Source organism: Pseudophryne corroboree, chromosome 2 (assembly GCF_028390025.1).
Source record: "Pseudophryne corroboree isolate aPseCor3 chromosome 2, aPseCor3.hap2, whole genome shotgun sequence".
NCBI lineage: Eukaryota > Metazoa > Chordata > Amphibia > Anura > Myobatrachidae > Pseudophryne > Pseudophryne corroboree.
In genome coordinates this window covers 1593359-1619303 of record NC_086445.1, presented here as the reverse complement: position 1 = coordinate 1619303, position 25945 = coordinate 1593359, and the positions used below count along the sequence as shown (strand labels likewise).

The 25945-nt window shown below is 47.6% G+C and overlaps 1 protein-coding gene across 2 annotated transcripts in view; it reads right to left on the bottom strand.

Moving 5' to 3' along the window:
• The window catches only part of DNHD1 (dynein heavy chain domain 1), a 392142-nt gene that overhangs the window by 42476 nt on the left and 323721 nt on the right, over positions 1–25945 (bottom strand). For both annotated transcript variants that reach the window (XM_063950780.1, XM_063950781.1), the window contains exons 30-38: positions 24958–25140; positions 23741–24172; positions 15717–16131; positions 15506–15640; positions 14393–14587; positions 14138–14316; positions 11721–12620; positions 11510–11645; positions 7837–7908 (exon numbers count right to left, since the gene is read on the bottom strand). In XM_063950780.1, the coding sequence (XP_063806850.1) occupies positions 7837–7908; positions 11510–11645; positions 11721–12620; positions 14138–14316; positions 14393–14587; positions 15506–15640; positions 15717–16131; positions 23741–24172; positions 24958–25140 (2647 nt within the window). The remainder of the gene's footprint in view (positions 1–7836; positions 7909–11509; positions 11646–11720; positions 12621–14137; positions 14317–14392; positions 14588–15505; positions 15641–15716; positions 16132–23740; positions 24173–24957; positions 25141–25945) is intronic.

Here is a 25945-nt window from a genome sequence, read left to right as displayed (position 1 = left end):
ACTAGATAGGAGAAGAAGTGGGATACAGAGGAGGTGAGAAGATGTTAGATTCAGAGAAGATGAGATGTGGGATACAGAGGAGGTGAGAAGATATGGGAAATCGAGGAAATGAGAAGATGTGGTATACAGAGGAGGTGAGGAGATGTGGTATACAGAGGAGAGGAGAAGATGTGGTATACAGAGGAGAGGAGAAGATGTGGTATACAGAGGAGGCGAGGAGATGTGTGACACAGAGGAGGTGAGAAGATGTGGTATACAGAGGAGAGGAGAAGATGTGGGATAAAGAGGAAAGGAGAAGATGTGGTATACAGAGGAGAGAAGATGTGGAATACAGAGGTGGTGAGACGATGTGGGATAAAGAGGAAAGGAGAAGATGTGGTATACAGAGGAGAGGAGAAGATGTGGTATACAGAGGAGAGGAGAAGATGTGGTATACAGAGGAGAGGAGAAGATGTGGGATAAAGAGGAAAGGAGAAGATGTGGGATACAGAGGAAAGGAGAAGATGTGGGATAAAGAGGAAAGGGGAAGATGTGGGATACAGAGGTGGTGAGAAGATGTGGGATAAAGAGGAGGTGAGAAGATGTGGGATAGAGAGGTGGTGAGAAGATGTGGGATAAAGAGGAGGTGAGAAGATGTGGGATAAAGAGGAGGTGAGAAGATGTGGGATGAAGAGGAAAGGAGAAGATGTGGTATACAGAGGAGAGGAGAAGATGTGGTATACAGAGGAGAGAAGAAGATGTGGTATACAGAGGAGAGGAGAAGATGTGGTATACAGAGGAGAGGAGAAGATGTGGGATAAAGAGGAAAGGAGAAGATGTGGGATACAGAGGAAAGGAGAAGATGTGGGATAAAGAGGAGAGGAGAAGATGTGGTATACAGAGGAAAGGAGAAGATGTGGTATACAGAGGAGAGGAGAAGATGTGGTATACAGAGGAGAGGAGAAGATGTGGTATACAGAGGAGGCGAGGAGATGTGTGACACAGAGGAGGTGAGAAGATGTGGTATACAGAGGAGAGGAGAAGATGTGGGATAAAGAGGAAAGGAGAAGATGTGGTATACAGAGGAGAGAAGATGTGGGATACAGAGGTGGTGAGAAGATGTGGGATAAAGAGGAAAGGAGAAGATGTGGTATACAGAGGAGAGGAGAAGATGTGGTATACAGAGGAGAGGAGAAGATGTGGCATACAGAGGAGAGGAGAAGATGTGGTATACAGAGGAGAAGAGAAGATGTGGGATAAAGAGGAAAAGAGAAGATGTGGTATACAAAGGAGAAGAGAAGATGTGGGATAGAGAGGAAAAGAGAAGATGTGGTATACAGAGGAGAGGAGAAGATGTGGTATACAGAGGAGGTGAGAAGATGTGGGATAGAGAGGTGGTGAGAAGATGTGGGATAAAGAGGAAAGGAGAAGATGTGGTATACAGAGGAGAGGAGAAGATGTGGTATACAGAGGAGAGGAGAAGATGTGGTATACAGAGGAGAGGAGAAGATGTGGTATACAGAGGAGAGGAGAAGATGTGGTATCCAGAGGAGAGGAGAAGATGTGGTATACAGAGGAGAGGAGAAGAGAAGATGTGGGATACAGAGGAAAGGAGAAGATGTGGGATAAAGAGGAAAGGAGAAGATGTGGGATACATAGGTGGTGAGAAGATGTGGGATAAAGAGGAGGTGAGAAGATGTGGGATAGAGAGGTGGTGAGAAGATGTGGGATAAAGAGGAGGTGAGAAGATGTGGGATAAAGAGGAGGTGAGAAGATGTGGGATGAAGAGGAAAGGAGAAGATGTGGTATACAGAGGAGAGGAGAAGATGTGGTATACAGAGGAGAGAAGAAGATGTGGTATACAGAGGAGAGGAGAAGATGTGGGATACAGAGGAGAGGAGAAGATGTGGTATACAGAGGAGAGATGTGGGACACAGAGGTGGTGAGAAGATGTGGGATAAAGAGGAAAGGAGAAGATGTGGTATACAGAGGAGGCGAGGAGATGTGTGACACAGAGGAGGTGAGAAGATGTGGTATACAGAGGAGAGGAGAAGATGTGGTATACAGAGGAGAAGAGAAGATGTGGGCTACAGAGGAGAGGAGAAGATGTGGTATACAGAGGAGAGGAGAAGATGTGGGATAGAGAAGTGGTGAGAAGATGTGGGATAAAGAGGAGGTGAGAAGATGTGGGATAAAGAGGAAAGGAGAAGATGTGGTATACAGAGGAGAGGAGAAGATGTGGGATACAGAGGAGAGGAGAAGATGTGGCATACAGAGGAGAGAAGATGTGGGACACAGGTGGTGAGAAGATGTGGGATAAAGAGGAAAGGAGAAGATGTGGTATACAGAGGAGAGTAGATGATGTGGTATACAGAGGAGGCGAGGAGATGTGTGACACAGAGGAGGTGAGAAGATGTGGTATACAGAGGAGAGGAGAAGATGTGGGATAAAGAGGAAAGGAGAAGATGTGGTATACAGAGGAGAGGAGAAGATGTGGCATACAGAGGAGAGGAGAAGATGTGGTATACAGAGGAGAAGAGAAGATGTGGGATAAAGAGGAAAAGAGAAGATGTGGTATACAAAGGAGAAGAGAAGATGTGGGATAGAGAGGAAAAGAGAAGATGTGGTATACAGAGGAGAGGAGAAGATGTGGTATACAGAGGAGGTGAGAAGATGTGGGATAGAGAGGTGGTGAGAAGATGTGGGATAAAGAGGAAAGGAGAAGATGTGGTATACAGAGGAGAGGAGAAGATGTGGTATACAGAGGAGAGGAGAAGATGTGGTATACAGAGGAGAGGAGAAGATGTGGTATACAGAGGAGAGGAGAAGATGTGGTATACAGAGGAGAGGAGAAGAGAAGATGTGGGATAGAGAGGAAAAGAGAAGATGTGGGATAGAGAGGAAAAGAGAAGATGTGGTATACAGAGGAGAAGAGAAGATGTGGGATAGAGAGGAAAAGAGAAGATGTGGTATACAGAGGAGGTGAGAAGATGTGGGATAGAGAGGTGGTGAGAAGATGTGGGATAAAGAGGAAAGGAGAAGATGTGGTATACAGAGGAGAGGAGAAGATGTGGTATACAGAGGAGAGAAGATGTGGTATACAGAGGAGAGAAGATGTGGGACACAGAGGTGGTGAGAAGATGTGGGATAAAGAGGAAAGGAGAAGATGTGGTATACAGAGGAGAGGAGAAGATGTGGTATACAGAGGAGGCGAGGAGATGTGTGACACAGAGGAGAGGAGAAGATGTGGTATACAGAGGAGAGGAGAAGATGTGGTATACAGAGGAGAGGAGAAGATGTGGGATAAAGAGGAAAGGAGAAGATGTGGGATATAGAGGAAAGGAGAAGATGTGGGATAAAGAGGAGAGGAGAAGATGTGGGATAAAGAGGAAAGGAGAAGATGTGGTATACAGAGGAGAGGAGAAGATGTGGTATACAGAGGAGAGGAGAAGATGTGGTATACAGAGGAGGAGAGGAGGCGAGGAGATGTGTGACACAGAGGAGGTGAGAAGATGTGGTATACAGAGGAGAGGAGAAGATGTGGGATAAAGAGGAAAGGAGAAGATGTGGTATACAGAGGAGAGAAGATGTGGGATACAGAGGTGGTGAGAAGATGTGGGATAAAGAGGAAAGGAGAAGATGTGGTATACAGAGGAGAGGAGAAGATGTGGTATACAGAGGAGAGGAGAAGATGTGGGATAAAGAGGAAAGTAGAAGATGTGGGATACAGAGGAAAGGAGAAGATGTGGGATAAAGAGGAAAGGAGAAGATGTGGGATAAAGAGGAAAGGAGAAGATGTGGGATACAGAGGTGGTGAGAAGATGTGGGATAAAGAGGAGGTGAGAAGATGTGGGATAGAGAGGTGGTGAGAAGATGTGGGGTAAAGAGGAGGTGAGAAGATGTGGGATAAAGAGGAGGTGAGAAGATGTGGGATGAAGAGGAAAGGAGAAGATGTGGTATACAGAGGAGAGGAGAAGATGTGGTATACAGAGGAGAGAAGAAGATGTGGTATACAGAGGAGAGGAGAAGATGTGGGATACAGAGGAGAGGAGAAGATGTGGTATACAGAGGAGAGAAGATGTGGGACACAGAGGTGGTGAGAAGATGTGGGATAAAGAGGAAAGGAGAAGATGTGGTATACAGAGGAGGCGAGGAGATGTGTGACACAGAGGAGAGTAGATGATGTGGTATACAGAGGAGGTGAGAAGATGTGGGATAAAGAGGAAAGGAGAAGATGTGGTATACAGAGGAGAGGAGAAGATGTGGTATACAGAGGAGGCGAGGAGATGTGTGACACAGAGGAGGTGAGAAGATGTGGTATACAGAGGAGAGGAGAAGATGTGGGATAAAGAGGAAAGGAGAAGATGTGGTATACAGAGGAGAGGAGAAGATGTGGCATACAGAGGAGAGGAGAAGATGTGGTATACAGAGGAGAAGAGAAGATGTGGGATAAAGAGGAAAAGAGAAGATGTGGTATACAAAGGAGAAGAGAAGATGTAGGATAGAGAGGAAAAGAGAAGATGTGGTATACAGAGGAGAGGAGAAGATGTGGTATACAGAGGAGAGGAGAAGATGTGGTATACAGAGGAGAGGAGAAGATGTGGGATACAGAGGAGAGGAGAAGAGAAGATGTGGGATAGAGAGGAAAAGAGAAGATGTGGGATAGAGAGGAAAAGAGAAGATGTGGTATACAGAGGAGAAGAGAAGATGTGGGATAGAGAGGAAAAGAGAAGATGTGGTATACAGAGGAGAGGAGAAGATGTGGTATACAGAGGAGGTGAGAAGATGTGGGATAGAGAGGTGGTGAGAAGATGTGGGATAGAGAGGTGGTGAGAAGATGTGGGATAAAGAGGAAAGGAGAAGATGTGGTATACAGAGGAGAGGAGAAGATGTGGTATACAGAGGAGAGAAGAAGATGTGGTATACAGAGGAGAGAAGATGTGGGACACAGAGGTGGTGAGAAGATGTGGGATAAAGAGGAAAGGAGAAGATGTGGTATACAGAGGAGAGGAGAAGATGTGGTATACAGAGGAGGCGAGGAGATGTGGTATACAGAGGAGAGGAGAAGATGTGGTATACAGAGAAGAGGAGAAGATGTGGTATACAGAGGAGGTGAGAAGATGTGGGATAGAGAGGTGGTGAGAAGATGTGGGATAGAGAGGTGGTGAGAAGATGTGGGATAAAGAGGAAAGGAGAAGATGTGGTATACAGAGGAGAGGAGAAGATGTGGTATACAGAGGAGAGGAGAAGATGTGGTATACAGAGGAGAGGAGAAGATGTGGTATACAAAGGAGAAGAGAAGATGTGGGATAGAGAGGAAAAGAGAAGATGTGGTATACAGAGGAGAGGAGAAGATGTGGTATACAGAGGAGGTGAGAAGATGTGGGATAGAGAGGTGGTGAGAAGATGTGGGATAAAGAGGAAAGGAGAAGATGTGGTATACAGAGGAGAGGAGAAGATGTGGTATACAGTGGAGAGGAGAAGATGTGGTATACAGAGGAGAGGAGAAGATGTGGTATACAGAGGAGAGGAGAAGATGTGGCATACAGAGGAGAGGAGAAGATGTGATATACAGAGGAGAAGAGAAGATGTGGGATAAAGAGGAAAAGAGAAGATGTGGTATACAAAGGAGAAGAGAAGATGTGGGATAGAGAGGAAAAGAGAAGATGTGGTATACAGAGAAGAGGAGAAGATGTGGTATACAGAGGAGGTGAGAAGATGTGGGATAGAGAGGTGGTGAGAAGATGTGGGATAGAGAGGTGGTGAGAAGATGTGGGATAAAGAGGAAAGGAGAAGATGTGGTATACAGAGGAGAGGAGAAGATGTGGTATACAGAGGAGAGGAGAAGATGTGGTATACAGAGGAGAGGAGAAGATGTGGTATACAGAGGAGAAGAGAAGATGTGGGATAGAGAGGAAAAGAGAAGATGTGGGATAGAGAGGAAAAGAGAAGATGTGGGATAGAGAGGAAAAGAGAAGATGTGGTATACAGAGGAGAAGAGAAGATGTGGGATAGAGAGGAATAGAGAAGATGTGGGATAGAGAGGAAAAGAGAAGATGTGATATACAGAGGAGAAGAGAAGATGTGGGATAAAGAGGAAAAGAGAAGATGTGGTATACAAAGGAGAAGAGAAGATGTGGGATAGAGAGGAAAAGAGAAGATGTGGGATAGAGAGGAAAAGAGAAGATGTGATATACAGAGGAGAAGAGAAGATGTGGGATAAAGAGGAAAAGAGAAGATGTGGTATACAAAGGAGAAGAGAAGATGTGGGATAGAGAGGAAAAGAGAAGATGTGGTATACAGAGAAGAGGAGAAGATGTGGTATACAGAGGAGGTGAGAAGATGTGGGATAGAGAGGTGGTGAGAAGACGTGGGATAAAGAGGAAAGGAGAAGATGTGGTATACAGAGGAGGCGAGGAGATGTGTGACACAGAGGAGAGGAGAAGATGTGGTATACAGAGGAGAGGAGAAGATGTGGTATACAGAGGAGAGGAGAAGATGTGGTATACAGAGGAGAGGAGAAGATGTGGTATACAGAGGAGAGGAGAAAATGTGGCATACAGAGGAGAGGAGAAGATGTGGTATACAGAGGAGAGGAGAAGATGTGGGATAAAGAGGAAAGGAGAAGATGTGGGATAAAGAGGAAAGGAGAAGATATGGGATACAGAGGTGGTGAGAAGATGTGGGATAAAGAGGAGGTGAGAAGATGTGGGATAAAGAGGAAAGGAGAAGATGTGGTATACAGAGGAGGTGAGATGATGTGGGATAGAGAAGTGGTGAGAAGATGTGGGATAAAGAGGAGGTGAGAAGATGTGGGATAAAGAGGAAAGGAGAAGATGTGGGATACAGAGGAGAGGAGAAGATGTGGTATACAGAGGAGAGGAGAAGATGTGGTATACAGAGGAGAGGAGAAGAGAAGATGTGGGATAGAGAGGAAAAGAGAAGATGTGGTATACAGAGGAGAGGAGAAGATGTGGTATACAGAGGAGAGGAGAAGATGTGGTATACAGAGGAGAGGAGAAGATGTGGTATACAGAGGAGAGGAGAAGATGTGGTATACAGAGGAGAGGAGAAGATGTGGTATACAGAGGAGAGTAGAAGATGTGGTATACAGAGGAGAGGAGAAGATGTGGTATACAGAGGAGAGAAGATGAGGGATACAGGAGATGAATAGAGGAAGTGGGGAGATGAAGGATATAGAGTATACAGTAGTTGACTGATTCAGAGGACATGATATGTGGGATACATATGAGGTGCTGATACCTCTACTTCCAGCTTCGTTAAAGCACTAGTGTTTGCTGGCCCCTGCCTTTGGGTCATGGGCTGGAGTCAATCTTGTATTCCCTCTTCCCTGTCTGATTTTGGTCTAAGCCACAGGTTCTCAAACTCGGTCCTCGGGGGCCCACACGGTGCATGTTTTGCAGGTCCCCTCACAGAATCACAAGTAAAATAATTAGCTCCACCTGTGGACCTTTTAAAATGCGTCAGTGAGTAATTAATACAGCTGTGCTCCTGCTGGGTTACCTGCAAAACATGCACTGTGTGGGGTCCTGAGGACCGAGTTTGAGAACCTATGGTCTAAGCCATCCACCCTCACAAGATGTTCTAGGTTCTGCATTTCTGCCTTCCCTGTTTGGCATATGTTGAACGCATGTCCTGGCACTGACTTGTCGCAGGTTGCCGCGCTCTCTCCCTGTGTCGGCACTGGTTCCTCGCTGCACTTTATGCAATTTGTAGGCAGGACACTTATTACTTTGTGTACGAGCTGGTGAGCATGTGGAAGACTCAGGTGCATTCCCGCCTGACAATCCTATTACACAGATATATCTGTATATAGTGCAGTGATGTTCTTATTACCTGGTACTGTGCCGAATGTCTCCTCTTGAGCTATTATAAAGAGATGAAATTCTGGATTCACCATTGCGGGATCTGAGACAAACACAAAGAGGATAAATGTTACAGGATGGAAGATGAACTGCATGGCATCCCAAACACTGCACCTCATCCCACACACTGCACCTCATCCCGCACACTGCACCTCATCTCACACACACTGCACCTCATCTCACACACACTGCACCTCATCCCACACACTGCACCTCATCCCACACACTGCACCTCATCCCACACACTGCACCTCATCCCACACACTGCACCTCATCCCCTCATCCCACACACTGCACCTCATCCCACACACTGCACCTCATCCCACACACTGCACCTCATCCCACACACTGCACCTCATCCCAAATACTGCACCTCATCCCAAATACTGCACCTCATCCCAAACACTGCACCTCATCCCAAACACTGCACCTCATCCCACACACCGCACCTCATCCCACACACTGCACCTCATCCCCTCATCCCACACACTGCACCTCATCCCACACACTGCACCTCATCCCACACACTGCACCTCATCCCACACACTGCACCTCATCCCAAACACTGCACCTCATCCCAAACACTGCACCTCATCCCAAACACTGCACCTCATCCCACACACCGCACCTCATCGCACCTCATCCCGCACACCGCACCTCATCCCGCACACCGCACCTCATCCCACACACCGCACCTCATCCCACACACTGCACCTCATCCCACCCACACACTGCACCTCATCCCACACACTGCACCTCATCCCACACACCGCACCTCATCCCACACACACACTGCACCTCATCCCACACACTGCACCTCATCCCACACACCGCACCTCATCCCACACACCGCACCTCATCCCACCCACACACTGCACCTCATCCCACACACTGCACCTCATCCCACACACTGCACCTCATCCCACACACTGCACCTCATCCCACACACCGCACCTCATCCCACCCACACACTGCACCTCATCCCAAACACTGCACCTCATCCCGCACACTGCACCTCATCCCACACACTGCATTCTCTCTGCATCTCAGCCCACACACTGCCTCTCACCTCACATGCTGCTTCTCACCCCACACACTGCATACTCTCTGCATCTCAGCCCACACTGCACCTCATCCCACACACTGCATTCTCTCTGCATCTCAGCCCACACACTGCCTCTCACCTCACATGCTGCTTCTCACCCCACACACTGCATACTCTCTGCATCTCAGCCCACACCACACCTCATCCCACACACTGCACCTCATCCCACACACTGCATTCTCTCTGCATCTCAGCCCACACACTGCCTCTCACCTCACATGCTGCTTCTCACTCCACACACTGCATACTCTCTGCATCTCAGCCCACACTGCACCTCATCTCACACACTGCACCTCATCCCACACACTGCATTCTCTCTGCATCTCAGCCCACACACTGCCTCTCACCTCACATGCTGCTTCTCACCCCACACACTGCATACTCTCTGCATCTCAGCCCACAGTGCACCTCATCCCACACACTGCACCTCATCCCACACACTGCATTCTCTCTGTATCTCAGCCCACACACTGCCTCTCACCTCACATGCTGCTTCTCACCCCACACACTGCATACTCTCTGCATCTCAGCCCACACTGCACCTCATCCCACACACTGCACCTCATCCCACACACTGCATTCTCTCTGCATCTCAGCCCACACACTGCCTCTCACCTCACATGCTGCTTCTCACCCCACACACTGCATACTCTCTGCATCTCAGCCCACACTGCACCTCATCCCACACACTGCACCTCATCCCACACACTGCATTCTCTCTGCATCTCAGCCCACACACTGCCTCTCACCTCACATGCTGCTTCTCACCCCACACACTGCATACTCTCTGCATCTCAGCCCACACTGCACCTCATCCCACACACTGCACCTCATCCCACACACTGCATTCTCTCTGCATCTCAGCCCACACACTGCCTCTCACCTCACATGCTGCTTCTCACCCCGCACACCGCACCTCATCCCACACACTGCACCTCATCCCACACACTGCACCTCATCCCAAACACTGCACCTCATCCCAAACACTGCACCTCATCCCGCACACCGCACCTCATCCCACACACTGCATTCTCTCTGCATCTCAGCCCACACACTGCCTCTCACCTCACATGCTGCTTCTCACCCCACACACTGCATACTCTCTGCATCTCAGCCCACACTGCACCTCATCCAACACACTGCATTCTCTCTGCATCTCAGCCCACACACTGCCTCTCACCTCACATGCTGCTTCTCACCCCACACACTGCATACTCTCTGCATCTCAGCCCACACTGCACCTCATCCCACACACTGCACCTCATCCCATACACTGCATTCTCTCTGCATCTCAGCCCACACACTGCCTCTCACCTCACATGCTGCTTCTCACCCCACACACTGCTTACTCTCTGCATCTCAGCCCACACCGCACCTCATCCCACACACTGCACCTCATCCCACACACTGCACCTCATCCCACACACTGCATTCTCTCTGCATCTCAGCCCACACACTGCCTCTCACCTCACATGCTGCTTCTCACTCCACACACTGCATACTCTCTGCATCTCAGCCCACACTGCACCTCATCCCACACACTGCATACTCTCTGCATCTCAGCCCACACACTGCCTCTCACCTCACATGCTGCTTCTCACCCCACACACTACATAATCTCTGCATCTCAGACCGCACTGCATCTCATCTCACACACTGCATTTCACCCCACACTGCATCTCATCTCACACACTGCATCTCACCCCACACCCTGCACTTCACCTCACACACTGCATCTCATCTCACACTGCATCTTTCACCCTGCCTCTCACCCCACACTGCACCTCATCCCACACACTGCCTCACAGCCAACACTGCATACTCTCTGTATCTCACCCCACACTGCGTACTCTCTGCATCACAGTCCACGCTGCAGCTCATCTCAGACACTGCATTCACATTCTATAGCGTTATATACATTATACGTCCTGACAACCAGGTCAGTGACTCCCATCTATAGGTGACTTATTCTTCTGTGATGGAGTAACTTCCGTCACTATTTATCAGACTCCGCGTGTCTGTGCCGGGAGAGCTCTAATGAGCATACAGGGGGTTACTCAGAGATGGGCGCAGATTTTACTATCGCAGCAAAATCTGCGACCATACTACTCACATGCTGCGGGCCGCCCAGCACAGGGCAGGCTGCCCCGCGATGCAAACGTAATTCAATTGCAATAGAGTTAGACCCCTGCCTACACTGCATGGCTGTCCAGCCAGGGGTCCCGTCGTCATGTTTCCTATCTCAGAAAAAACAGGAGACGTCATAGGCCGCCCATGAAAACGGGCATGACACACCTGAATTTCCTGCACGCCCCCCAGTGCCGCAATGCCTGTCAATCGCCATGCGATCGCATTTTTCTGAGATGTGATCGCATGGTGAAGGGTTGCGCAGTGTAGCCGCTGCGTGTGCGCATACCTCATGAATGCGGTCGCTGCGTACATCTCTATAAGGCTCACTGTCAGACGGCGTATTGCTGGGAAATGTTATTGGCATATTGGGCATCGCTATGGCTGGAGCATGCGTTACTAATGCTCATACCTACTCCCGTCTTCAGTGCATCAGCCAGCTCGGGGTGCCAGTGCACCAGCAGCCAGTGTCCCTCTCGCTGACCAGTGACCAATGTCTCTCTCACGTCTGCCTCAGAGATGGACTCCTTCCATGCAGCAACCTTCACCTGCAATGGAGACACATAGGGGAACATGTATGCACACACGGAGCCAGAGAGAGACCCTTCTGTTTTATTCCTTACCTCCTTCCCCTTCTTCTGGGCCATCTGCAGGATGTGGTGCATGGGATAGTAAGCTGGTGGGGATTGTCCTGGTGGTGGAAGGAGGAACAGGACAGTGGAATGTACACCGATAATATCTGCCTCTTCCTCCATCCTGCCTGAAGGGTCTGGACCCAAAAGACATGAGGTGAAGTGATGTAGCACCAGGCCCAGGCTTTCAGGCTTCATGATACGCCACAAGATGGCTGTCTGGAAGAGCGTGAGATTGGAAAAGCTGGAGCAGGGCACAGGTCCAATAACGGTGGAGCGAAGAATGAAGTATTCCTGCCACTGCCTGGCCTGTGCACTCAGGGAAGATCGGATACCCTGGAAAGCAGACAGTTTCTCCAGCTGGGCCAGTTCCTTCCAGGCCTGGGAGCCCACCCACTGAGGCCTCTGGATGCAGGAGGATGAAATATCTTGAACTGAATTATGCATAACTCCCAAGAACAAGAACCACTCCAAAGCCGGAGGCTGTCCAACAGCCAGCAGCACCCGTAGGAGCTGCCGATGCTCTTCTGTAAGGCTGGGGAGCACATGAGTTAGGATTCCACGGCTCAGGACTTTGTCTATCTGAAGACCGATAGCCATCTGACTGTTTAGAGCTTTGCGGGCCCAGCATAAGATGGACCCTACAGGAAAGTAATACTGTGGTGATAATCTGGACACTTCCTGCAGTCTGGAGTACAGGAAGACAGACTGCTTTGCTGCAGATACATATGAGGCCATGTGTTCCAACGTCTTCTGCTGCAGGATCTTCACATTACTCAGAGATTCCTGCAAGAAGAGCAGGGTTTCCTCACATTCAGACACTTTGTGATGGAAGTCGTTCCTCTGAAGCAGAGGGACGGTGTCTGAGGAGATGTAATCCAGCAATGTGTCCTGTTACAGAGGTGGGAGCCATGTTATGCAAGTCAACTTTCTCTGGTTTTCATATGCAACATAAAACTACATAAAGTTGATAAAAATAGTCTGCAATTATTATAAAATTTACATTATGGTTAACCAGCTGCTAAATGTTACAGAGACAATAAATCATATTCAATGTTATCCTAATACACAGAACAACAACCCTGATCCCATGTTCTCCCAATACACAAAGGAACATGCCTGATCCCATGTTCTCCCAATACAAAGAGCAACAACCCTGATCCCATGTTCTCCCAATACAAAGAGCAACAAGCCTGATCCCATGTTCTCTCAATACACAGAGAAACAACCCTGATCCCATGTTCTCCCAGTGCACAGAGGAACATGCCTGATCCCATGTTCTCCCAATACACAGAGGAACATGCCTGATCCCATGTTCTCCCTATTAACAAAGGAACAACCCTGATCCCATGTTCTTCCAATACAGAGAGGAACTCTTTACTGATCTATGCCTTCTAGGTATCAGGAGACATATGAGCTCATGTTCCTGTGATGCCTCCTACCTTCTGCTACTGATCTGTCTCTCCTAGGTATCAGAAGACATCTCAGGTCATGTTCCTGTGGTGCCTCCTACCTTCTGCTACTGATCCGTGTCCCTTAGGTATCAGAAGACATCTCAGCTCATGTTACTGGGGTGTCTTGTAGCTTCAGCTACTGATCTGTGCTTCCTATGTATCAGGAGACATCTCAGCTCATGTTCTTGTGGTGCCTTCCACCTTCTACTAATGATTTGTTCCTCATGGGTATCAGTAGACATGTCAGCTCATGTTCCTGGGGTACCTTCTATCTGCTACTATTGACCTCCTAGGTATCAGGAGACAACTCGGCTCATGTTCTTGTGGTGCCTTTTACCTTCTGCTACTGATCTGTGCCTTCTAGGTATCAGGAGACATCTCAGCTCATGATCCTGTGGTGCCTTTCACCTTCTAAATATATGTTCCTCCTGGGTAGCAGGAGACATCTCAGCTTATGTTCCTGTGGTGCCTTGTACCTTCTGCTACTGATATGTGCTTCCTAGGTATCAGTAGACATCTCAGCTCTTGCTCCAGTAGTGCCTCCTACTTTTCACTACTGATTTTTATCAGTAGACATGCCAGCTCATGTTCCTGAGGTACCTTCTACCTTCTGCTACTTATCTATTTCTCATAGGTATCAGGAGACATCTCAGCTCATGTTCCTGTGGCACCTTCTACTTTATGATACTGATCTGTACCTCCTAGATATCAGGAGACAACTCAGATCTTTTTCCTGTGGTGCCTCCTAGTTATCAGGAGACATCTCAGCTGATGTTCCTGTGGTGCCTCCTAGGTATCAAGAGATATCTCAGATCATGTTCCTGTGGTGAACTCTACCTTCTAATGCTAATCCTGGGTATCAGGAGATCTCTCAGCTACAGTGAAGACTCTTTTCTTTGAGCCTGTGTATGTAATGCAGAGTTCTTCTAGATCATGTTTGTTTAGACCCCTCACCTGAGCTCTCTGTATGTCCTCCTTCAGCTGTAAGGCACCCCCATACAGTCTCCTCCTCTCTTCCTGCAGTCGTGGATCTTTAAAAAACAAAATCTCTTGAACCAGTTCTTCTTCCAGCCCAGCGGGACCAAGGCTTGCATCCATTATGTTTACATATTTCAAGACAGCCGGACCAGCTTCTGAAAGAGTTAATTAATTCAAGGTTATAAGCTGGTTACAGTATGCAATGTTTCTTTTCTGTCTATGATAACCTACCTTCTAAAAAAGCGCTCATGGGCAGGTAAGTGCTGAGGTACAGGTGGAAGGACTTAGATGGATGATTCTCTTGTGACAAAGGGGCATCTCCATTGTGAGGAGGACACGGGCTCTGATCAACTTGGGAGTGCACTGATCGTACAATATCCATGCAAAATAAATTCTTTTCCACATTTGTAATAAGAACCCATGCACCTAGAAATGCAGATAGACATTGTGAAACGTCTGTTAGAACAAATGTCCCTCTTACTGTAAATAGTCCCGACCTGCAGGGAATGAGCACGGAGTGACAAATCATAGATCAGATCTAAGGTACTATTTATTAGCCAGATAATCTGAAGATCGCTTGAGTAAGCAAATCACCGTGACGTGGAGACGGTTCTGCTCTTCAAAAGAATATATTTAGACCAAGCAGAAGAGCAAGAGATGGGATAGAAGCTAATCTAGGACCCAACATGGGAAGCCTAATGGCGGATATCCTTTACTGCTGGCCTAGAACAAATGCCCTTTTCATCCCATAAAGCGAATGGCCCTGATTCAGACCTCACGTATGTCTAGCGCAGATTGGCTATCCGTCAGGTGATCTTGGTGTATTTTTGCCCAAGTAAGAGCTTTGGTTTAAGGCCATATTTACATATTCTCATTATTGGTGTGCATATGAACTGAAGGGAGTATATTCATTATGTTGACTTAATGAAGAAAAGCCAAGCTTGAAATGCGCTGAATATCGGTATTTGTGGGGGAAACATGCAGATGTGGAATAGTAATAGACGTTCCCCACACAAACCAAATGCTGATGACAATGTACTGTATATACTAAATACAGAGAAGAGCAGTGCCAGTCCTGCTGTATTAATCCAGAACCTGTTATAGTATTGTGTGTGGTATAATTGCTTAATATACGCAGTTCTAAAAATTTCGCCAGGTGAGTATTATTTACAGATCGATTCTTTCATCCGTAAAGCGCCTACGGTCACCAAGGAACCCAGCCAACCAGAAGCACCAGGGTTTCCCTCACTAGTGGACAGCCATATTGTGCCAGTTGGTGCAGAGCTTGAAGTCACCCAAGAGAACTACAGTATAATGGGTTACTACAATGGACTCCCAACTCACCGTCTGTTGCTGCAGCTACCAGCTTCTGGCTGAAGGCCATCTCCGATGCCTCAATCACACGCAGCTCCTGACGGGCACTTTCTTGCTGGACATCACAGTTATACCCCTCAGAGATACTGGGAAGTGCCTCTGTTCCTGCACAGAGAAGGGGTAGAGGAAATGAAATATCCCTTCCCTCTCTACACACAATTTCTCTGAGGCTTGCACTCACCTCTCCTCTGTTCCGGTAGGCTCAACAATACCCGCAGGATCTTCTCTGCCATGTAGTCAGGGTCCAGGATCAGGGTGGATCTGTATGGTGGATAGTGGCCACTGGCTCGGAGCAGAGCAGCCCGAGTCTGAGTCTCTACATTCACTGGAAGCCTCTGTCTATGCCATTCAATCCAATCTGCATCCGTGCAGAGCGTCTCCAGCAAATGGCCTGGTCCATTCCAGCTTGTGCCAGGAGAATCTAGAGCTTCTCTCACATCATCTATATCCAGAGACACCTCCTCCCCTTGGCACAGAGATTGCCACTTATCCAACAACACGGTACAGCGAGACCAGGGCAGGCAGCCAAGGTAGGTAATGGCGGCTGATATTAGCAGCGCGTCAGTATGGACAGATAGGAGCCGCTGCTGTAGGGTCTGGAAGACAACATTAAGGAGTAATGGTGAGAAGAAGATGGCTGTCTCTCTTCCTGAGCCAACCGACAATCCCACCCCTAATCCATGCTCCTAGTCTATCCCTGGTCACACTACAGTGGCTGGTGTAGAGTGTGACCTACCATCACGCCAGCCTGTATGTCTACCAAGCTTGTGGAATAAAGACTTCTTGGAAAATGAATGTGAGTTCTGGCCAGTCACTTTACCCTTAGGTAAGAGGTGAGTGTGTTTGTGGAGGTCTTGTGGAGTCCATGCCCTGATGGGTCAGAGCAATGTGTGTATATATACAGTATATTGCTTGTAATTCTAGCAGACGAGGGAGGAGACACTGATAACGGGTACGGGAATGATTGGTGCTGGAGAGAATGGGTCATTTCACAGATGGATGTCTCTGACTATGGAAGGAGAGAGCTACAGTAGATATACAGTAGGCGGCAGAGTGGATATGAAGCCACAAGCATTAGGGAAGGCTTATTTTCATGGGGCGATTAATTCACATAAGCGTAAAACATCTCATGAATTCTGTAATTAAGAATGCTAAAGGCTATATTTACTAAGATGTGGGTTTATAGAAGAGGTGTTGCCTATATCAACCAATCAGATTCTACTTATTTACAATAGAACCTTCTAGAAGATAATAGCTGGAAACTGATAGGTTGATATAGCCAACATCTCCACTTCTATAAACCCACACCTTAGTGAATATACCCCTAAGAATGAATCATTTGCCCCCCTTTTTTTTATTTTTTATAAAAAGGGGAGGATTAAGGGCTAGGAAAATATACGTTATGGTAAGAACTTACCGTTGATAACGTGATTTCTCTTATGTCCACAGGTATCCACAGGATAACATTAGGGATATTGTCGAGCGACAGCTAAAATGGCACCAACACGGTCACAAGCTTTCTGGCCTCCCAGGATGCATTGGGGCCTCCACTATATAGTCCCGCCCACTGACTCAGTCAGATCAGTTCTTTCCACAGCGATTTTAGGCAGGAACATTAGGTAGAGACCTGTACAGGCGATAAGAACACACATGTACACCCTTCCATACAAGAAGGAAGAGGTTTTTAGTGATTGTCTAGATCCTCAAATCAGATGCGTCAGGGTGGGATCCCTGTGGATACCTGTGGACATAAGAGAAATCACGTTATCAACGGTAAGTTCTTACCATAACGTATATTTCTCTGGCTGAGTCCACAGGATTATCCACAGGATAACATTGGGATTCCCAAAGCCATTTTAGTGGTGGGGACGCTCCTGATTGCACAGGAGGACCTTTCGCCCGAAGTCTGCGTCATGAGAGGCAAAAGTATCCAAGGCATAATGTCTGATGAATGTGTTTATGGAAGACCATGTGGCTGCCTTACATATCTGTTCTGCTGATGCACCCTGTTGTGCTGCCCAAGAAGGACCTACCTTACGTGTAGAGTGTGCAGAGACATTAGCCGGAATAGGGAGATCTGCATGAGAATAAGCTTCTCATATTACCATTCGGAGCCATCTCGCCAGCGTCTGTTTACTAGCAGGCCATCCTCTTCTATGGAATCCAAAGAGGATGAAGAGAGAATCTGTTTTCTGATGGCACTAGTACGATCTATGTAGATTCTTAAAGCCCGGACCACGTCCAGCGACGCTTCTCCCGCAGATAGTCCCGATATCTGAAAAGCTGGGACTACAATCTCTTCATTCAGGTGAAACTTTGATACCACCTTTGGAAGATAGCTAGATCTCGTTCTGAGAACTGCTCTGTCTGGAAAAAAACTTAATAAAGGAGACTTACATGTTAATGCTCCAAAATCTGACACTCTTCTGGCTGATGCCATTGCCAGTAAAAAAAGAACTTTAACCGTTAACCACTTAAGATCTGCTCTCTCAAGTGGTTCAAACAGAGGACCCTGGAGAAATGTAAGAACTAAATTCAAATCCCATGGAGCTGCAGGAGGAACAAATGGAGGTTGAATATGTACTACTCCTTGAAAAAACGTACGTACATCCTGTAAATCAGCAATCTTTTGCTGAAACCATAGAGTTAACGCTGATACTTGAACCCTCAAGGAAGCAACTTTCAAACCTTTATTTAATCCTGCTTGAAGAAAATCCAAAATGCTAGCAACTTTAAAAGATCTCGGATTGACATTTTTTCCAGTACACCAGTGAATATAGGCTTGCAATATTCTATGATACACACGGGCCGAAGAAGGCTTTCTTGCTCTAAGCATAGTTTGGATTACTTGTTTCGAAAATCCTTTAGACTCTAGGATAGAAGTTTCAACAGCCACGCCGTCAAAGATAGGCGATCCAGATAACTGTGACAACAAGGATCCTGCATTAGCAGATCTGGACGTTGAGGGAGCAGTATCGGTGCTACCATGGACATTCTCAACAGATCTGTGTACCAATGCCTTCTTGGCCAAGCTGGAGCTATTAGAATAATTGCTCCTTTTGCCTGTTTTATCTTTCTCACTACTCTGGGTAACAGAGATATTGGAGGGAACAGATATGCCAGCTGAAACCTCCATTCTACTGACAGTGCGTCTACCAGGACCGCTCCTGGGTCCCTTGTTCTCGATCCGTACCTCGGAACTTTGTTGTTTAGACGAGACGTCATAAGGTCTATCTCCGGTAGACCCCATCTGTTCACCAGTGTCTGAAACACTTCTGGGTGTAGTGCCCATTCGGTTTCCTGAATGGTGTGCCGACTGAGAAAATCCGCTTCCCAATTTAGTACACCCGGGACAAATACTGCTGACAATGCCGGGAGATGGAGTTCTGCCCATTTTAGAATGGGAGTTACCTACTCCATCAGACTCTTGCTGTGAGTTCCTCCTTGATGATTGAGGTACGCTACTGCTGTCGCATTGTCTGAGCGGATCTGGACTGGTCTTCCTTGTAGATTGTCCTTTGCCTGAACTAGAGCCAAGTAAACTTGCCACTCTTTTATCCAAAAGGGTCTCCCCTTGTTTAAATGGTCTGTCTGTAGCCACCACGCTAGAGACCTTTTTACATTTACTGGAATCTTTATCATCTGCTTCTTTATCGTCTGATGATTTCCATTCCATTTGGTCAGAATAAGGTGCTGCAATGGTCTGGAGTGGAATTGCGCATATTCCACCATGTCGAAGGTTGATACCATCAGACCCAACAGTCGCATTGCTGCATGGACTGACATTGTCTGGGCTTGCAACGCTTCCTGAGCCATGACCTGCACCTTGACTATCTTTTTCTCTGGTAAGAGAACTTTCTGTAGGTCTGAAACCAATATGGTCCCCAAATGAACCATCCGCTGTGACGGATTCTGGGACGACTTTTCCCAATTTATGAGCCACCCGTGTCTCTGTAAACAAACTATCGTCTGTCTGTGCTAATTAACAGGTCGTCGAGGTATGGGAATATTCTTATCCCTTGTTTGCGCAGACAAGCTGCCATAACCACCATGATCTTGGTAAACACCCTGGGTGCTGTAGCTAGCCCGAAAGGCAGAGCTTGGAACTGGAAATGTTCCTGGAGGATGGCAAACCTTAGGTAACACTGATGTGACAGTGCTATAGGCACATGTAGGTAAGCATCCCGTACATCCAGAGATACCATGTAATCTCCCGGTTCCATAGCCAACATTATGGAGTGTAAAGTCTCCATGTGGAACTTCGGGATCCATATGTACTTGTTCAACATTTTCAGATTTAGAATTGGTCGATATGACCCATTTGGTTTCTGGATTAGAAATAGATTGGAGTAAAACCCCTATCCCTTTTGTGATGGAGGTACTGGGACAATCACACCTGACTGCAGTAATTTCTGGACTGCTTCTTGCAGGGCATTGGCCTTCGACTCTATACGAGACGGGCTGGTGCAAAAAAAATCTTTGAGGAGGCTGCCTCCTGAATGGGAACCCATAACCCTGAGATACTACCTTCTGCACCCAAGCATCTGTTGTTGACTGTTGCCATATGTGTGCAAAATGAAGGAGTCGACCCCAACCCTGGAATCCTCCAGGCGGAGGCCCGTCTCTTCAGGCTGAGGGTTTCTGTTCAGGTTTGGAAGCTGGCTTCTTGCTAGCCCACTGCTTCCTACCCCTGGATTTAAACTGGGGTTGTTTAGGCTCCTCTTTTGCTTTCGCTTTGCTTTGCCAACGAAAAGAGCGAAATTTTAAACCCTTGGACTTAGGGTTATAGGTAGCCGGAAATCTGACCTTTTTCGATTCAGCCTCTGATTCTAGGATATCCGATAAAGGTTTTCCAAATAATATATTACCGACAAAAGGCAATGCTTCCAATTCTTTCTTGGATTCCGCATCTGCCTTCCAGGTACGTAGCCAAATTGCTCGGCGAGCGACTACTGTCAAGGCTGAAGCTTTAGAAGCAACTGTACCTACATAAATTGCTGCTTCTTCCAAATACTGGGCAGATTGTCTTAAACGGCAAAACCGATCCTCTTGCTCCCCAGAAGTTCTCTAGTTCCTCTATACATTCGCCCATTGCCTTTGCTACCCAGGCCGAAGCCATAGCAGGTCTTACCACTGCTCCTACTAGAGAAAAAATATTTTTCAATAGGCTCTCTACCCTTCTGTCTGTGACATCATTTAGTGAGGTAGATGACAGTGGTAAAGCAGATTTATGCACGAGTCGCAGAACATGTGCATCTACTTTTGGAGGAACTTCTCTTTTCGAACAATCCACAGCTGGAAATGGATAATAAGAATCCCATCTTTTAGGAATCTGAAACTTTTTTCTGGGCGCTGCCCAAGACTCATCCATCATTTCCGTCAGCTCATCTGACGCTGGGAATTCAGCTTTCACTGACTTTATTCGTTTAAATACAGGTGCTTTAGCTTTTAACACTGTCTTGGCTGGCTCTTCCAACGAGAGAACAGCCTTCACAGCATTAATAAGTTCAGCTACATCATCTGAACTAAAACTCTGCGACTGATCATCATACGGAGTCGAGTCTATTGTATAATCATCCGATGTATCATCCTGTGTAGTATGCCATATATAGACGTATCTATCTTAGTCTTACCCGTCTCTTGGTTGCTTGTAGAGGCTACTGGAACCAAGCCATAGGAAGGGAGCTGCATGTATGGGTTCATAGTGTAACCTAACCCTTGAGGTGGTGCTACTGGAGTTAACCTGTCCGCTATAGAAGTTAGAGTCTTTGCGAACATATTCCATGGTGGCTCTGTTGGTGGTTGAACCAACTCCTGTTTTTTACTTCGCTGAAAAGCGAAACAGTTTGCACACAAACCCTCATAAGTGACCAATTGATTCATACCAATTACCCCTGACTTACAAGATAAGCGTGTTAGGGCTATAGGAGTGCTTGATAAATTCTCCTCATCACTTTTGCCGCTCACAGACATGGTATTAACCTGTTAATGACTACACAATTTGTGACTGAAGAACACCCTATATGTCAGTATATAGAGGTGAGATCAATCTGACCACAGTGCACCTGATTTGAGGGTCAGAACAGGACTGACATTACACAGAAAAGTCAGCACACATACTAGCAGTCAGTCACATGTTAAAGCATTAGACATTGTCATATGAGAATACAACCTCCATAATAACTTATACATAAGTAGGAAAATTGTACTTCTGTTTAACTGGTTCTTTTTTCAACATAACATGCAGAAAACACAGTAATATACAGGTCTCATATGCAATAGGTACTAAAAATTAACAGTGCACACTAAGAAGTAGAAGGAATTTTTAGTACTGTATACCCTGCCTCCGGAGAGCGGGATACAGGGAGACTTACCACACTTCCATATCCAAGCAAATACGCTCGTAAGACACTGAGTGGATTCAGACGCTACTGGTGTACACTGCCGCTCTTGATTACTGATAACGGACGCGGACGCTCACCAACGGACACGGACGCTGAGCGACTTCCACGTGTATGCAGACGCTAAAGGCCTGCGACTCGGTCTGGGCGGGTTTATATCCAGTGTACACAACCGCAGCGTCTAAGCTGCGACCGAGTACCCTCGTGGTAGCGTCTGAGCCGGAAGTGAGGTCATTCAGTTCATGAAACGAGAGACAAGCGGGAACTGGCCATGAACTCGGAGGAGGGGCGGCCAGGAGAGCGTCTGAATCCCCCCGTTGACTTAAACTCCAAGGATCGCGGCCTCTACCTAATCCTGGCGCCTATGATCCCCGGAGCGTAGCGCTGTCACACTCGAGATGTTCGGCGCATCAACACACTGTTTGCAGTCTCCACCAAATCAGTGTAGCTGTGTCCTGACCCCCCTAGTAAGAGGAAGTCCATAGACTCACCGTCTCCCCATGCTCCGGCCACAGCCTGGTTACGTCTGCTGGACCTGCTAGAACATCCGACACAGACGCCCGTCGAGACAGCACTGATACCCGAAGGTAAGCGTTGTTGTGACCCGGTGGGGAGTTGTTGGAGTGACTCCTTCTAGTATGCGTTTAAGACGCTGTTAAGAGAAGTCGCTCTAAAAAAACAATATAGTAAGTCTATAAAAATAAAATAATAAAAGCTTGAGGCTGCTCTCACAGCAGCCCTGTGACCATGCGGCTTCCTGCCGCACCAAGCAAAAAACTGATCTGACTGAGTCAGTGGGCGGGACTATATAGTGGAGGCCCCAATCCATCCTGGGAGACCAGAAAGCTCGTGACCGTGTTGGTGCCATTTTCGCTGTCGCTCGACAATAACCCTAATGTTATCCTGTGGACCCAGCAAGAGAAAGATCATTTGGATGAAATTTACCCCCCGTAATCCTGGATGTGCCTCCAACCCGCCCACTACTGAGGACACAACTTGATTTTAGATCTGTTTGATAGATACGTTACTAAAGGTCATTTATGAAGCAGCAGAGATCCAGCGGCCTTGTATACGGAGCAGCGAGTCAGGATGGTAGCACCTGTGGGCGCGCACTTACCTCTCCCTCCCGCTGTAGCAAAAGCGGCTACAACTGTATCTCCATCTCCTCTTTCTCCTCGGCTGTAGACCCCACCACCCCTGCCAGCCTCCTGTTACAGCAGAAGAACCCATAGCGTCGGCACCCCCTATCGTTACGCCCAGGCCTTCTGCATAATGAATATTTTTGGCACTTTTCTGCTCAGCATTTTGTGGTGGAAACAAACTTCAAACAAGTTTAGCAGAAGAGCTGGAAAACTCTGGTCCAGGCCCTTAATGTCCTTCTACGGACAGCCCCATTGCAGACCTCTTTATGAACTGTGAAGTCTAGCCTTTAGAGCTTACAATCTATACCATGCAACAAACACCTGCCTACCGGTAATGCGTAGTATGAAGGGACTGGTTTCCAAGTAAGAGAGATGATGGGGCGTATTCAACCACGCACATTGCCGGACAGACATGCAATCCTGGGAAAGGTTACACGGTACATCCCTATGGTGGCAGAATGTGCCATGTCCCTGTATATTAACCAGGGGAATAATCTGCTGTATGGTTCATGATGGACAGTTACTGGCTGAAGGACAGACAATGAGCGGAGAGGACCAGACATGTATAAATCAGAGCAGGAGTAAATATATTGGGTAATAACAACGTTCTCCTCGTATGTGAGGAACCTTATACATGCACAAGTGCCTTGCCCTCCATTTACCTTCTGAGTAGCGTTCCATACAGATGCGTGTGGCCTCGCCGCCATCTCATACTCCTGCACCACCTTCTGCTTGCTCTGCACTTGGTGCAGCTGACGGCCTATGTCCTCCTCCTTACTTCTGGCTTTCTGCAAGCTGTGGGAACAGTGGTCTCTGAGCTCCTTCAGCTTCTCCATCTGCAGCTGGTGCTCAGACATCTTCTCAGCCACCTGCAGGTACTGGGCCTCCAGCTTGGACATCAGACACTTATCCTTATCCAGGCCTCGGAGGATGCTGCAGTAGTGCCGGAGGCCGCACAGCCACTCACAGAGCGAGGCTGCAGCTGAACTCACCGGCCTCAGTGAGTGAGCATTAAATTCAGGTCCTCTCACTGCCCGAGTCAGAGAGACGAAGACACCGTCCGGCATGGAGTGTCCATCATAGAACTGCAAATCCTGGAGAGACAGCAACAGTCACATCAGAGTCAGGAGAAACATCTCATCTGGTTCTACTGAGACCTTCCGCCAGCTCCTACCTACCTGAGAGAGACCGTTCCTTTGTCTACCCGAGACATACAGACTGTCATTACATCTCCTGGAGACTGTCAGGCAACTACTATCTACCTGAGACATACAGACAGCATATACAGATCCTTCAGACAGTTCCTATCTACCTGAGACAGTCAGACAAATTCCTGTGTCTACCTGAGTCATACAGACAGTCCCTACATCTCATTCAGATCTTCAGACAGACCCAATGTCTACCTAAGACATATAGTTATTATCTCCTGGTGTCAGACAGTTCCTGTGTCTATGGAAGACATAAAGGGCCTAATTCAAGGTTGGTCGCAAAAGCAAAATCTTTCTCTAAAGGGTAACACCATGGTGCACTGGAGCTGGGGCAGATGTAACGTGTGCAGAGAGAGTTAGATTTGGGTGGGTTATATTGTTTCTGTGCAGGGTAAATACTGGCTGCTTTATTTTTACACTGCAATTTAGATTTCAGATTGAACACGCCCCACCCAAATCTAACTCTCTCTGCACATGTTACATCTGCCCCACCTGCACTGCACATGGTTTTACCCATTAGAGAAAGATTTTGCTTTTGCGATCAATGCTGAATTAGGCCCAAAGACAGTCCGTACATCTTCCCGAGACATAGTGACAGTCCCTACATGAGTGTCACACAGAGGGTGTCTCTCACGGCCTTTCTTTCATACACAATTTGTTAATGGATGAACCTCATAGAAATGTTCTTGTCCAATGAGCAGTTTGGCGCTTTCCCAGCCTGGGTCTCTGCCAAACACAGCGCACAGGACGTCAGTGACCATTATAACGGGGGCAGTGGGCACTCTGTAACTCCGGATTTCATCAATGTCTGATATCTTCAGCTGTTTCTGCACCTCAGCCCACTGGAGAGAAGCCTGGGAGAGCAACAGAAATAAATCAGAATGAGCAGGAACAGCACTTATCACAGAAAGAGCTGGCAACGCGAAGTGTAACCGTGTAGCAATAGGAAGTGCAGCTATGACACAGACACTGATGTTGGGGTACTGGATGAGGGGTACACTGATATGTGAGATCACAGACACTGATGTTGGGGCACTGGATGAGGGGTACACTGATACGTGAGGTCACAGACACTGATGTTGGGGTCTGGATGAGGGGTACACTGATATGTGAGGTCACAGACACTGATGTTGGGGTCTGGATGAGGGGTACACTGATATGTGAGGTCACAGACACTGATGTTGGGACACTGGATGAGGGGTACACTGATATGTGAGGTCACAGACACTGATGTTGGGGTCTGGATGAGGGGTACACTGATATGTGAGGTCACAGACACTGATGTTGGGGCACTGGATGAGGGGTACACTGATATGTGAGGTCACAGACACTGATGTTGCGGCACTGGATGAGGGGTACACTGATATGTGAGGTCACAGACACTGATGTTGGGGTCTGGATGAGGGGTACACTGATACGTGAGGTCACAGACACTGATGTTGGGGTCTGGATGAGGGGTACACTGATACGTGAGGTCACAGACACTAATGTTGGGGCACTGGATGAGGGGTACACTGATATGTGAGGTCACAGACAGTGATGTTGGGGCACTGGATGAGGGGTACACTGATATGTGAGGTCACAGACACTGATGTTGGGGTCTGGATGAGGGGTACACTGATATGTGAGGTCACAGACACTGATGTTGGGGTCTGGATG